At 43.2% G+C, this 15,189-nt stretch overlaps 1 protein-coding gene across 1 annotated transcript; it reads left to right on the forward strand.

The window, feature by feature from the left end:
- Positions 1–1,879: 1,879 nt before the first annotated feature.
- Positions 1,880–14,635, forward strand: PLEKHB2 (pleckstrin homology domain containing B2). The gene is made up of 8 exons (XM_082487257.1): positions 1,880–1,907; positions 5,293–5,340; positions 5,958–6,110; positions 6,880–6,982; positions 7,903–7,942; positions 10,402–10,491; positions 11,644–11,758; positions 13,831–14,635. The coding sequence occupies exons 2-8, from the start codon at positions 5,304–5,306 to the stop codon at positions 13,965–13,967; spliced, it is 675 nt and encodes a 224-aa protein (XP_082343383.1). The 5' UTR covers positions 1,880–1,907; positions 5,293–5,303; the 3' UTR covers positions 13,968–14,635.
- Positions 14,636–15,189: the final 554 nt, after the last annotated feature.

A 15,189-nucleotide genomic window follows, 5' to 3' on the forward strand; every position in this document is an offset into this window, starting at 1 on the left:
CCAACACCCCCAGGTCCTTTTCTGCCAGGCAGCTTTCGAGCCACTCCGCCCCCAGTCTGTAGCGGCAGCAAGTGCAGAGCCTAATATATTTAATTCAAAGTGCAGAGCCTAATATATTTAATTCAAAACATTTTAGAATTTAATGAGATGATAAGCCTAATATATGTTTGCATAGGTTTCCAGTATGTGCTTGAGTTTCTGGCAGACTGAAGATCTGGTGTTTCCTGGCTCTGTGCTTCTGTTTTGCACCCTCAGATAGGACCTGTGTGGCACAGAACTGCCATGACAACGGCCCTAACTGAGTTTCCAAGGTCAACATAGTATAGGACATGGTCCCAAAAAGCTACTAAACAAAATCTTGGTGTTCTGTGCCCATGGAGGTAATTCATTCAGGAAACACCAAGACAGGTTGTCAATGAATTTTATAATGGTTTTAAACCTAATCTGAAAATTAGTTGTATATGAACCTAGACAGCCAACACTGGACACATACCAATAAGGCAGCTGTCCCCTAGTGACCACTCGCCAAGGACAGAATCTGCTGAGGCTCCCAAAACCTCAAGAGGAGTATTTTTCATTCCAGATGAAAACTGCTCCCTCCCCCAGTCTAAAGATCGTCTTACCTTCCACCTCTTACCCAATACATCCAAGTTTCTGAAAATACTTTTTCAGCAATGAAAGGTGAACAGTTTCAGCCTCAGAGAAAGGACTCTTACATAAACAGGAATGAGTTTGCTGCAGAATTTGATCTACACAAATCTCATTTACTGGTTGTTTCTGAAACCTGCAGTTCTATTCACAGGTAGATGATCTCCTGTTCTGCCTTCACCACTTCTATAGCACTTCAAAGAGATATCAAAGCATGCACTACACTACAGCCGTGAACTACACTATCACATGCTTTCTAGGTAATGTCTAGTTAGAACTGCTGTTATGTTCAAGAAGAGAGAATAGATGGGTAAGAGGAAATCTAGGAGCTTGTTGACAGATTGTGTGAAATTGTAACTATGATGAATACTATTTCTGCGTTATCCAGTCTTAAATAAAAAGAGATTGGCCAACCAATTAATGTTATTTTTTTCCTTTTTACTAACTGTGATGATAGGAGTCATACTCCCTCCTATATTACCAGGATAAGCCTGTGAAAAGTTCTAATAGGAAGTTCCATCATCGAGGGGAAATACTACATCTCCCTAAGAGGTTCTCCTCATTTTAACCTCTAACTACCTCATGTATTTTGGGTTAGAAATGGAAAACACAATTTGAATTTTGAAGATAATTAACTAGTGACAGCACATTCTCCATCAGTTCAGGTTTTGTAGTGTGTGGACATCACTGACCCAAATAGCGTTTAGAGCTGTCATGCAAGAATCCCTGAGATGGTTTCTGGCTGGGTTATGTAAGAGGTCAGAGCCCAGATGGCCTTTTCTGGTCTTGAACACTTGTGTGACTGCTTGAACAAAGTGCCTCTGTCATTCTCCGTTGCAGTTCCATAGCATGGGATCAGAGAACGTCGCTTTCCTAATCATAAATAAGATAGGAAGAAAAGAAAGTCGAAGTGCTTCAGTGTGACGGGGTTGACGCCGTGCCAAGTGGTAACCTGCGCAGAAGGGGGTGCATTTAGAACGCGGAGCAGCGGCGCGTCTCGGGGAAGGAGGGCACTAAGGGGGTCACTGTCCTGCATCGCACCTTCCCCAGGGAGGGATGCGAGCAGGGACAGGCACCTTCCCACCAAACGCCGCGGGGTCCCACGGCAAGCCGGGCGCGTCCCGCCAGGCCCCGGCCGCGGCGACGGGGGGAGCGCGGGCCCGGCGGCCGCCGGGGCGGTGCGGCGCGGAGGGCTGACGTCAGGACGGGGCTGGCGCTGCCCGCGGGCGGAGCGGAGCCGGCGGCAGCGGCGACGGCAGGTAGGCGCGGCGGCCCGCCACCGGCTGGGCACGGCGGCGGGGGGCGGCGGGGGCACGGCTCGGGGCGGCTGTCCCGCTCGGTCCGTCCCGGCGGCCGCGCGAAGGTCAGCGGCGCCGCCGCCGCCGAGCAGGCCGTGGCCGGCGGGCCCGGAGCTGTCGGCCCGGAAGGGGCTGCCCTGTCGGAGCGCCGCCGGGTACGCGGATGGCGAGAGACGGCGCTTTCGGGGCAGCCAGCCGCTCGCTGCCCGCTGGCAGCTGACGGGGAGGGAGGGAGCGAGCGGGCGGCCGCGGAGCCGCCGCGGTGCCTCGGGCAGACGGAGCTGCGGACAAGCCGCCTGCCGCCACGGCGGGGCGGGAGTGGGGGGAGCGAGCCCGGGCCCGCCGCCAGCCCGCCCCAGGACGCCTGTCGAGGGGAGCGGTCCCCGGTGGGAGAGGGAAGAGGTGGGATGGTGCCTCTCCAGACCACCCCTTCCCGAGCATCCACCCGCTCGCTCACTAGCGAAGAGGTGTTGGCTAAAGCAAACACAACTTCACGGAAAAAAGGCCTGCGCGCAGGTAGTGCAGAGTCAGGAAGTTCCAAAAATAGAAAACCTGTTTGAAGGGGGAGGGGGGCAAATAGAGTTACATTTGAACACTCCTCTGAGCTTTGTATAGTTCTCTACCTGAAGTCTTGGGGATAAAGTAACAGCGAGGTGTCAGTGGGCACAGCTGGCGGCCTGGGGCTCAGCTCTGTAGTTAGGTCTGTGTGCCTACGCCCCTTCCATCCACATGGGTTGCAGCATCTGGTCCATTGCTAGTTTGACTGCATTAATCAAAATTGCTGTAGTAATTACAAGCTGCAGGTAGAAACACTCGATTTGTTTTGAAGTTTTCTTTTCCTACCAGCCAACCAGGTTTGAGAACAAGAAGTGAACTGGAATAGACTGTTGGATATTCCACATTATATTTTGTGCAAAAAAGGAAAATTGCTGTTCTAGGGAGCAGGGAGGAACAGCCCCACCCCTTTGCTGCATTTACTCTTAACTTGTGTTCAGTTTAGATGCTACTACTCTTAGATTTCAGTCACCAAGGAACTTGTATTGAGGTTGGTGATAAATTGATTTATCTTTGTTTAAATCCCATTTGCTATGTTGGTTTGCACTGAGCTAGTTTAACAAGCAAATAATAGTTGCAACTGATCTCGCTAGCTCTGATCTTCTAGCTCTGCAAATACTCTTAAACAGAACGTGGGTTGATTGTGAATACTGCATAGAACTTCAAGTGAGCGCTTGCCCTTAAAAAGGGCCAGAGAAGAATATCTAATTGTTTTTGCACCTCCTACTTCAGTGCTGACAGATTGTTCTGTGTGATTCCTTGCTCTCTATCTGGAGCTGAAGTTTTGGGCACTTGAATTCTGTGTTGGGAAAATGTAGTTGTTGCATCTGAGATTACATGCAAGGTGCTGTACAGCTGCTGAAGCCTCTTCTGCTGATGTAGCCCTAGATAGCTGTGAGACATTCTGTAAAGTGAGACTTTGATTGTGAGACATTCTGTAATGACAGAAGAGAAGCCGCTTAATTTGTCAAGAGAAATGTTTTCTTCTTCATTTCTTCCCCTTTATGTGTCTAAGTTAAATCTAACTATGGTGTTGTATAACAGAGTAGGTTTAAAGGCAGCAGCATTCAATGACCTACTCTAGCACTTGCAGCAGAACTGAAGTTCATGCAAGTTCTTTATTGGCTCTTAAACTATTAAAAGGCCCCTGGAAATATACAGTGATTTCACCTTAGCGGGCAAACTGGAAGACATGGAAGTACCATTGGAGAGAACCATTTCTGTGAAAACAGAGTAAGACGACTGCTTCCTTATAAAAGAGAATCTAGGGGGAGAGTAGCATATACCGGGGTGGTGGGAGAATGAGGCTCAAGTCCTTCGTATAGCTTTGTTACTTTGGAAGAACAAATTGGCCTCTCCTTCTGAAGCTCTCCCTCTGTAGACAGGTGACAGCAGCATGCTTAGTCCTCAGAGCAGGACCTGATTACCAGGATTGAAGCAGGCTAGGAGTTTGACACTCCCTTTCAATGGGCTGTTAGCTAAATGTTTGTTTTCCCAGTCAGCTGGTACAAAAGCCGAGACTAAGAGGTGTATCTTTGAGATTAAACTTTACCTGCTGGTGGTTCTCACCATCACACCCGAGCCTGTGCTGGATGTGGCATTCCTTCAGTATGAAATCCTGCTGGCTATAGTCTTTACTTGTGTGTTACAGTATTTGCCCGGTACCGTGAAGAGGACACAGCTACAAGTAATATCCAACAGATGGCATATATACATCTATCAGAAAATAAATGTATGCGTACTAACTTTATATTTTACTGGAAGATAACAAAACTATCTTCTCTTCCTCCCTCCCAGCTTTAAACCCATTCCTTGCCTGGGAGGAGTTCCTCTGTCTATCAAATCTACTATGCCACTCCCCCCCCCCCCCCCCTTCTTACACTGCTACAAGTAGAATGTTATCTGGTAGGTTTAAGTATCCGTCTCTCATATTGGCTTACAAACTCCACAAATAATTTCTAAAAGAGGCAGCCTTCTCAAGGGAGGCTTAAAATGCTTCTGTTCTTGCTTTTCTAGTTCAGTTGCATCCAGATAGCTGTGTTTTTATGAATCCATTTCAGAACAATAGTCAGAACATCATTATGCTATAAAATAAAAACTCATCCTCCAATATATCCTATGCTTGATCTCTCATAAACCAGAGTGCAGTGGCCGAGTGCTTAATGTCATGTGTGATAACTTGAATTTAATGCAGCGTCCTTCCCATGCCATTTCAAGCTTCATTTAAAAGTTGAGGAGAAACGCAAGTCTCACTTTATGGGCTTAATTTTTACTACTTTCGATTCATCTTGGAGGGAGCTAGTGATGATTTGAAAGAAATACAAGTTGTAAATACAGCTTTCTCCTTCCTGTTTAAGATTAAACTGTTTCAGCTTTTGTTTTGGCTGGACTTTTGAGCCAGTGAATGAAAAAAAACAAAAGAGGAAGTACAGAAAAAGGAGCTATGGAAGAAGTGAGAGTGCTTAGTAACTTGAGACTGCAGAATACAGGAAGCACACGTATGTCAAGAGAACAACTTTGAAAGGAACTAGTGGTGAGTCAGGAAGCAGTCACTCTTGTCTGTCTCTTCCCCATGTTGCAAGAGTGGTAGCTATAAGCTTGTGCGTTTTCCAGTTAAACTTTAAAGGGGTCTCTGACAGTCATGTTGGATTGCTACAGTTGCAGATTTGTTCCATGTGTTAAGTCCTAGAATACTAGTAGTATTATACCTTGAGATGCTTCTTTCTAACATATTATTGTGAAATATCGAAGACTGCTTTTCTCTCCCTCACCTTCCTCTTTTGTCCACTAGATTAAGCAACAATGGCATTTGTGAAGAGCGGATGGCTGCTCCGGCAAAGTAAGTCATGGGCCTTTTACCTCCTTTTCTCCCCACTGTGTCTAACTTAAAACATCAGAGCAACTTAGTAATCACTAGGTCTTTCTTAAAATAAGCCTCTAGCTCTGTAGGTTGTTTGTTGGTTTTTGTTGTTTTTTTTTTGTTTTTTTTTTTTTTTTTACCTGTAAGACACTTCACAAAATGACCTGTCATGACAGCATTTCCGTGTCACCTTTTGGGTACACCAGTGGGAAACAGGATATACCATATCTGAGGTGTCTGACTGGCATTCAGCTTCAGATGCTGCTCTGTAATTAGTGCTGTATAAGTAGAGACTTGGAAACTTTACCTGACACCTTAACTTAATGTCAATTAGTCATGCCCTCTGCTTGTTCTTGCAGTGAGTTAGAACAAAAGCTCCAGGTTATGCACTTAAAATATACTCAGTTGTGACTTTGAATACTAGATAAAATATGGAACCCAATTCTGTAATGTTCTAAAGTGGGGATGTTGTAGTACAGGATTTTGCTTGGCACCTCAGAATGTCTGTGAAGGATTTCTTGGTTTGTTTTTTATGAACTCTAGGACACAAATACTTCCCAATATGCACCCTTAAAAGTGACTGTCTGATTTTTAAGGTACTATTTTACGGCGTTGGAAGAAGAACTGGTTTGACCTGTGGTCTGATGGCCGCTTAATATTCTATGATGATCAAAATCGCCATGATATAGAAGATAAAATACACATGCGAATCCATTGCATCAACCTCAGAGTGGGGAGTGAATGTCGAGGTAATAACGAAACCTTCAGGATTTGTGTATTCGGAGATTCTTTACAACTTCAGTGCCTGCCCATAATACTATTTACAACACTACTACAGAAGTAAACATGTCTAAGCAGCGGGCAACTTCATTGTTGTTAAAAAAACCCACCGCCCCCATCCCCCTCACCCCCAAAAAAAAACCCAACCCAACAAACTACTAAATTCCCTTATAGATATCCAGGACATGGTATCACCATGTGATAGATTAGGTTAGGGTTTGATACTTCCTTTTAAAACGTAGTGAGGACAGCATACCATGTATGCAGGTGGCAGGCATGCACGTGAGAATGGAATGCTCACAGTAGACTTGTGTGCCTGATGTAACTTGTGTTACTGGTGTAATTATAGTGCTGTCTGGAGTGAGAGGCAGGCCTAGAAATGGAAAACCTCAGCAGATTTTTTTCAAGTAATCTAAGTTCACTTCTAGCATTTGTTAGTACTCTACTTGATGCTGACACAAGTGTTGGAGAGTACTTATTGCTAAGTATGGATTGGTTCTGCTGTAAGACACTTGCACTCCTCAGGAATGGTGTTCAGAGTGAGTTACTTTCAGAACACTAGAGAGTGAGAACAGGTTATTTCCTTCTGTAATTGGTCCTGATGCCATGGAAAGCAGCTACAGCTGGCCCTAGTTTATTTTGTCCAGACTTTTGCATAAACTGTCTCCGTTCTTGTAAATACGATCATGAAATTCTGGTTATAGATATTTCATAACTTGTCTCTTTTTTCTCACTCAGATTTCCAGCCTCCAGAGGGGAAGCAAAGAGACTGTTTACTGCAGATCGTTTGCCGTGATGGGAAGACAGTCAACCTCTGTGCAGAGAGTGCAGACGACTGCCTGTAAGTCTGCCAGAGAATATTGTTTGCTGTCTCTTCCTCTTTTATCTTTCTTTTTCTCTCTCCCTACTTATTTTCCTTCCTTCAGACTTTCAGAAACACATTTTAAGAAAGTTTTCAAACAAGTAAAAGCAGGCATTCAATGACAAAAAATACAGCTTCTATAAGAAGTTGTCTAGCTCATGCAAACTAACTGCAAGTTAAATCACTGAAAACACCAAAGGGTAGGAGGAGTAAAAGAATGTTATTAATATGGTTAATGCAAGACTTGCTGAACAGATTTGTTTTTCACTTTTTCCATTCTTCAAGTAGTACATGACCTTACATAGCCCAAGGACATCCCAATCAGTAGCGACAGGAATAACACTCCATGTTTGTGAAGTCTCAACTGAGCTTTGTTATGTATAGTTAGATACCTTCTAGCACCAGTGTTTGCCAAGTATGCGTGGTGCATCGAGCATGTTCTGAGCCATATGGCATGGGAGTATCTGTGTGAAGTATATGCACCTTCTGTTCAAACTGTATTAGTGTCAAGACCCACACTCTCTAGTTAACACAGATGCAACTGTTCAGGTAGGAGATACAACTTCCCTGGTGCATCTCTTCCTATTTCTTTAATCTGAGCATGGCTGCATATTACCTGCTTACCTTGCAGTGAGGATCTTCAAAACCACATCTGTTTCTTCTCACGTTCCTCCTCATTCCTTCTCAGCTCTGCAAAGAAAGCAATTATTTCTCAGTCTTGGTGTAACACCTTTGTGCATTCATTTTAGTGTATCATTAGGCTTTGACACATGCAGTATCTTAAACTTTGCTCCTGCAATAATTCTAGTTGCTAACCTTGGTTTTTTCATAGTCCTAAAAAGAGAAAGTGGCATTAATTTTTATCAGTGTTCCACTAAAGGATGGGGTTTTTTTTGCAGGGCATGGAAAATTGCTCTCCAGGATGCCAGAACAAACACGGTAAGTGTTTTCTACCTAGCCTTCATACTGATAGAGAAGCAGCACATTGATGTTATGTGTGGTCCAGCAGTTTACTTCTGAAATCATGTTCCGTCCTTCTCTGCTAGAGAAAAACAGGGTCATGAACATGATGGTAAGGCTTGTGAGTGGGGAGAAGAATGATCCTCTGGATCACAAGCACATGTCATCCTTGCAGCCAAGTCCAGGCGAATACATGCTGGCTAGAAGTGAATAATTTTGAGGGAATGATTTCTCTGGGTGGAAGTGAATGTTTGGGAAGCTGGTCTGTAAGGGAAGTGGGCACTGAGGCTGTAGGCAAAAAGTAGATCTTCTGCAACCAGTAAAAATGCACTTTCCACTCCTAGTGTTTGTTGCCTACCAGGTGCAGTGCTAAAGGAAGCTTACTGCAAAGCAGCTGTTCGTTAATGTAGATCCATTACGTTGTGGGAAGCTTCTTGGCAGAGACTAGGAGAGGAGCAAGAGGTGCTTGCAGGGGAGCGCAGGCATGCCAAGGACTATATCACCTCTGCATCAGCATGCTAGCTGTGGAGAGTGAAGAGGTCAGGAATCATAAAAGCCTCTGTGCAAGTCTTGGAGTTCTCTAGAGAACTGTGTCTTTGGGGAACCACATCCATCCATTTGTGGGTATCGTTAATTTGTTTTTCCTCCAGACTGCCTTCCAGAATACTTTTCAGTACTAGCTTTCCTTAGATGGCTAAAGTGAACCAACCTGAGATGTTTCTGTTTCATGGGGAAATGCTGGGTTTTGGAGAAGCTTATCTCGATTTTTGATGGGTCACATTAACATTGCCACTGTACTGAGGCATCTGTCATATGATATAACTTAGATCTGTAGATACCCAAAGCAAACACTTGTCATAGCAAAACTACCCTGGACATGATTACCTCTGACTGTAGCTATGCTGTGCTGCTTCATGTTGTTAAATGAGAAGTGAAGGAATTGTCCTAACGCAGAAGACACAACACTCACAGTCTGTCTGCTCCAGCTTTAGGGGCTTTATCTTGCTTATATGTGAGACAGTGACTCCTGGTTTCAGGAGTTAACAGCTGCTTTTTTCATGTCTCATACTCAGCTGCCAGCCCTGTTAGATAGCATTCAAAACTTGTCAGTGCATCACCTTTGTCAGCCAAGGCAGACCCCTGCTACTGAAAGTAGGGCAGGTAGCTCTCTGCACAAGTAATGTCATAAATTAGCACTTTCCAAACCTATTAAAGATCTCCAAACAAGGATTTGAACTAAGCGGGTAACTGGGTTTGAGCCCATCTGTAGGTGTCTGACAGCTTTCAAAAATACCGAGCACCCACCAGTGCCTCATAACTTTACTGGAATAGCACGGTGATCACCCTAGCTTTGAGAATTAGGTCATTTACAGATGTTTGCAGGGGTGTGTCATATGTCTGTACAGAGTTCTCTGTAGCAGAACAGAATACATTTATTGCTAAGATGTGAGCATTTGCTGGACTTTTTCCCAGGTGGTGGAAATACCTGCCTCTTCATACAGTGCTTTCAACAGTGTGTTGCAAGCAATCAGAATCTCCAACACAAGTTTGACCTGGGATACGGCCATAGTATGCTCTCAAAAGTCTTTCTACAGTCCAGGTGCAAGAGACAACAGGAACATTCTCTACTGAGCTATTAAAGCGTTCACTTGTAAATTAAAAAAAGGGAGCTGTTTTTTTTTCTTGGGATAGGGCACTAAGAGCATCACTGTAGATTTCTGATATTAGGGGCAAGAATATGAGATTACTGTAACAAATCTTAATTATCTTTGAGAGCTCCTTGTAGATAGATTCAAGTAAGTTATCACCTTTGCCTCATAGCTGCCTTCAAAAAGGACCAATTATAGGTGGCATTTACAAAGTAATTCCATAAAAACAACTAAGCTGCTCAAATCCCTACATTTAAACCCCTCTTATTGCATTTTTTTTTAAAGTTTCCTCACAGCCAGAAAGTGAGAGGTGGCTAAGAACTGCGACAGTGTTCTGCTAAAATGTTCAGGCACCGCTTCTGGCTACTGCATTTGTTTCCTTTATCTGCTCTTGCAGAACATGGTGATGCCACTGTAAGGTGCCAGGAAGCAACTAGCTTAGTTATGAAGGCTTTTCTATCTGAAAACAGCGGATGAAAAAGAGTAATTTCTAAAGCTGAGGGAAGGAGTCAGTGTGCTTGCATGCACACATTCATGTGTGTGCACACACATGCAGGTAAGAAAAGTTATGGCTCCTTCTTCTGGTTGATCATGCATTTGTGTTCTCCCAGGTCTGTTCTCCAAGTAGTTTCATTTTGCAGCACTGTATAAGGTACACACTGTTTTCTTAACATGCAGCATGTCTAAAGGTTACTCGTTCTTTGGGGTCATTAAGTTTTAATCCTTGCACTACTCTAACTAGCTGTCTGTAGGAGAAGGTCATAACCGCTGCCTTTCCATGATGTTTAGGGCTACGTGGGATCTGATGTGATGTATGATGAGACAGCCATTTCCTCAGCCCCTCCTCCCTATACAGCTTATGCCACACCATCACCTGAGGTAAGAGTTGCAGTTGGGAAGCATTGAAATAAGTGAAGGAGCAGAAGCGGCCATCTTTCAAGCACCTAAAGCGCTGTGTTTCACAGTTAGATCCAGCTTTAAGGTTTGTACAAAAGGAAAGTGATAGTAAGGCACTAACAATCTACTATTGTCACTCCTATTTGAGATGGATTTCCTTTGAAAGGGATGAGGCAGATTTGGTTGGGAGGTATATAAAGGAATGGTTGCTTGCTGAACTTGGGAAATAAAGCTTCTTAAAGACAGAGTGGAAGTTACTTGGCTAATCTTGAAAAATACTGGACATGCAGCTTTTAACATTAAGGAGTTGTGACTACACTTTCACATTGTGTAAGCACTGGAAGGATATAAAATTGGGAGTTTTAAAAATAGGATTTAATGACTGGAGATGTCATTTTAACACATAAGGATTGTTGTATCCAAGATATCATAGCAACACAATAACTCTAGCTTCTGGATGCACAGTTCTTCTGCAGTGGAGAAAGAGCAGCATTGGGACCGAAGCACTGCAGGTTTCTGGATGTTCTGACTCATGCGCAGTAATACACAAAGGGATAGTTTGGGGTAGTATTACTTGTTGCACTATAGGTGCTCTGCTCCAGCCCCTTGCTGTTAAAAATAGTTGTTAAGAACTGCATGTGGTACTGGGAGGTATATCAAGGCTAGCAGCAGGCCTCCTTTTTTGGAGAGCAAAATTGCTTCCAAAATGTATGGCTACAGAGTATTTGTCTTGAATCTGACATTAACTTGCAGTGTGCTAGAGCAAAGTTGGTTGCAGTTTCTTGGGATCAACTGCTGCCTACCCGACACTTCTGAGCTCTCCAGAGAGCTGTTGTTGGCATGAGAGCAGAGAGGAGAAGCTGGTAAGGCTGCTGTGGCTCTGCCTGATGATCCAGGCCCTGCCTCTGCCATTCACCATCCTGAAAGGGAGGAGAGCGAATGCTGCTTAAGAGCACTTATTTTTTCAAGCAGTTGTTCTGAATCTTTTCCAGGGAGTAGATAGACTATAGCAGTACAGACTGGATATTTTAGTGAAACTTTAACTGCATTAGAAATGAGGGACAATTGAAAAAAGCACATGATTGGATATATAGCAAAGAATACTTCTGTAATGGACATTTTTAATTTCACCAGGTTTATGGCTACGGCTACGATCAGTACAGTGGTGTGTATCCCCCTACTGGTCCTCAAGTCTTCTATGCCTCCAACGGACAAGCTTATGCTGTTCCCTATCAGTATCCATACCAAGGTAATCACTATCAGCCATATCCTTCACCTTCCTGGAGAAGCTATTTGAGTCAGTCTTTCTGGCTTTAATTCTATTAATCACCGTCCTTTACCACCCACCACTCCTGCACAGCAGAGTGATAGAAGAAAACCTGACTTGTAACTGGAACCAAGACCCCTTACCCTTTCACAACAAAGCAAGTGCTGTGAAATTTGTATTAAGTGATTTAACCTTCCCAATGTGTTCCAAACATATTTGAATTAATTCATAAACTCTCTAACTAAAGTAGAGCATGTTTTCTAAGGAAAGGTAGAAAAGCCAGAACAAGATTGATTCATTACTCCGTATTGGGCATTGATGGAACTTTTGATTCATCTCTTATACCTGGCTTAATTATTTCAACACTGATGTTTAGCTATGACCTCAGAATTAAATGTGAGTTTCAAAGGTAAATCCATTCCCAAAGCATGGTAGGAACTGGTTTCTTCCCTGCACGCTGGAATTGCTGTAAGGCAGTATATTCAGCCTTATAAAGTCTTCTATTGCTCCATTCAGATTTGTATACCTTTCCATCCCAGTAAGAGAGGAAAGAGACTAAAATTTTAGGGTGTGCTTTTAAGCTTAGTCACCTTAATTTAGGATTAGCTTTGCATAGAAAGCCTCAGTCCTAAAGAATCAGGGCTTTAGAGTAGTATGGGTAATATAAGTCTTCTGATTTAACTTAATAATTGCTTATGATCTGGCTCTGCAAACAAGAATCTGTATTCAGAATTCTTTTCAGTTTCGAGGGAGATTTTTTTTTCCATTTGATGTTTGTCAGGTTATTTCATTTGTTTTTCCTTTTTTTGTTACAAGGGAGGTGCATCAGCCTAAAGCTTTTAAAACGTTCCTCAGATGAGTTAGCGAAGGCCTAAGATATACATCATATATATACAAATGCAGAGGAAGGTGGGTTCTGTTGGTTCTCAACAGCTGAAAAGCAGCAAGAACCATTTTTAAACTACTAGCAGGCTTTGGAAATCAAGCCTCAGAAACCTGTATGATAGAAATGCAACATTAAACAGTAGCTCTCCTAAACAGCTTGCAAGTCCAGTGTGTTAAGATACTAGTTACAGGTTGGACATAGTAACCAAGCTTCGATGTTTTCCTTCACTAGGGTTATTGCAACTAAATCTTAGGGGTCAAGTTCACCCCAGCAACTAACTTAACCCCTGTACATTTGGTTTTATTGCTCGTTCTCCGAATTGACATCCTTCTCATGAGGTTTCTAGTCACGTATCAATGAGAGCCAGAGAGCGCCTTTTCCACTTCTATTAGTTGGATTACTTCAGTGTCTGTTACAAAAAAAACACTACAATATCTTCAAGAATACTTAATCTTCCTGAAATGTCTGGAAGGGAAAGCAATACTATTATGTTTGCTTTGCAGGGTAGGAGCTAAGTCACAAAACATGACAGGTAGAGCTTGTACAAGTCTCTTGCAGAGCAAGGGTCAATTGGTTGTTTCTTGAGTCTTAGGTTAATTCCTTACTAGTGGGCCAATCTTCATCGGAAAAGAAATGTAGTGGCTGTCATCACACAACAGATCAGTCCAGGATGTGAAGGCTGAATTGAAATAGTAGGCAGTTACTCTAAATAACTGATACACAGCTTTTGACAAACCACTGGCTTAACAGCTGCCATAGAGTTTTTTATGGGGAACTACACTATTTGCCTTAACTTCAAGATTGAAACAATTTTTAGACCCATTTCTTGCATTAAATCCACTAAAGGTCCGATAGAATGATACGACTAATTCATAGGTTCTTTGCTAATACAAATGCAGAACAATGTTCAGTTATACATTTGTGATGAGCTTTTCTCCCAGATACTAAACTCTTACAAGGCTAGAAGTGTTGCTAGGCCTCTGGATTTATTAAATAAATGTGGAAGCTGAATCCAAAGCAAAGATGTATTCTGCCTTTGTAGCTGACATCATCTTAGTGTTTCATGGAGGGAAGAGAGTGAAAGAATGGGCATGTTTTGAAATCACAATGCATGGTATTAGGATATACGTTTCTTTTGCCCTCCTCCTAACAATCTCTTATTACCTAGGACCTTATGGCCAACCCCCTGCAAACCATGTCATCATTCGAGAGCGTTACCGTGACAGCGATGGAGATCTTGCACTGGGCATGCTTGCTGGAGCAGCGACTGGAATGGCTCTGGGATCATTATTCTGGGTCTTCTAGATTACCCGTCCCTTATCTTTGTAGTTCCAAAAACCTTTATTGTGTGCAATAATATATTGGCAATGTTGTTTACTCTTAAACTTTAAGAAATGCAATAGTTATTTTTCAGTAGTGACATCTTAATAACTGATTCTTAACTGTCCTAAGAAGAGTTTAAAGGCACTATTTAGTTAAGTGGTTGGAGACGGCATGTGCTGCTCTTTAATTCTGTTCTTATGTTTGGAGTTGTAAGGATTTGTACTGATCAGGATCAATATGAGCAACAATGTAACACGGTAGCAGTCACTAGCTTTATGAACAGACTGTTACTGTAAACACAGTAGAAAAAAAAATTGATTTTTTTTTTAGCGTCTAAAATCTGGTCCAAATAGGAGGTTTACAGGAGCCCTGTGTTAGTATGTATGTACTGCTGGCTTCTGAATGTTCCCTGGACAAACATAGCTCCGCAGAAACTCCTCTGGCATTAGGTAGTCTGCCATGCTTAAAGATTTTTTTGTTTTCAAACTTGCCTGCAGATGGTAGTGTATTTTCTTACATGGAGTCCTATAGCTGTCTCTTACACCATCCAGGTGAAGTTGTCTTTGAGAACATACAAGCAAACCACTAAGAAGCAGCAGCACTCCTCAGTTCTTTTATTCTCCCAGGAACACGAGTGACCAGTGGCAAGGAAGACCAATGTTTGTTCCACCTCATTATCCTGAATCACTCTTCTCTGGTCAGATAGAAGTAATGCATCTTTAGCTTTACAGGTTAATTTCTTTGTCTGTAGAACTGTCGCCTCAGACACTGTACCAAGTGCATTGCTGAGGAAGAGGCCATTGTCTAGCATCTCTGCTCATTACTGCTGTTGCTCTGCAGAGTCTGCAGTAGGAGAGCTTGAATAACCGTTGCCCTGTTGGGCCTACCAGAACCTATCTGCAGGCAGTAGCAGTCAAGAGGGGAGAGACAAACAGCACAAGCAGACCTTGCACACAGGCATTTTGGTATCAGCTGCCTTGCCATGGCTAGGATAGAATGTCTGCCTCTTAGCCTCTAAGGTTTCCTGAACCAGGTTCGTTATTTGCAACTAGTTTTGAGCACAGCTGAGCCTGGGTTTGTTCTATGCACACTTCCATCTCACATTCAGCAGGTCTCTTCCCTCCATGACTTGTTAAGGAAAACACTCCCAGGAACCTGGCTGGCTTTGCTTGTATGTCTGCCTCTTTACACAATGTGCTCCTGC

Source organism: Vanellus vanellus (genome assembly GCF_965231255.1).
Source record: "Vanellus vanellus genome assembly, chromosome: 8".
Taxonomy (NCBI): Eukaryota; Metazoa; Chordata; class Aves; order Charadriiformes; family Charadriidae; genus Vanellus; species Vanellus vanellus.

Coding starts and splice junctions, on each gene's coding strand:
- PLEKHB2 (XM_082487257.1), top strand. CDS start 5,304: ATGGCATTTGTGAAGAGCGGATGGCTGCTCCGGCAAA. Junction 6,983..7,902: donor GAGAGTGCAGACGACTGCCT/GTAAGTCTGCCA, acceptor TTTTTTTTGCAG/GGCATGGAAAATTGCTCTCC. Junction 7,943..10,401: donor AGGATGCCAGAACAAACACG/GTAAGTGTTTTC, acceptor CATGATGTTTAG/GGCTACGTGGGATCTGATGT.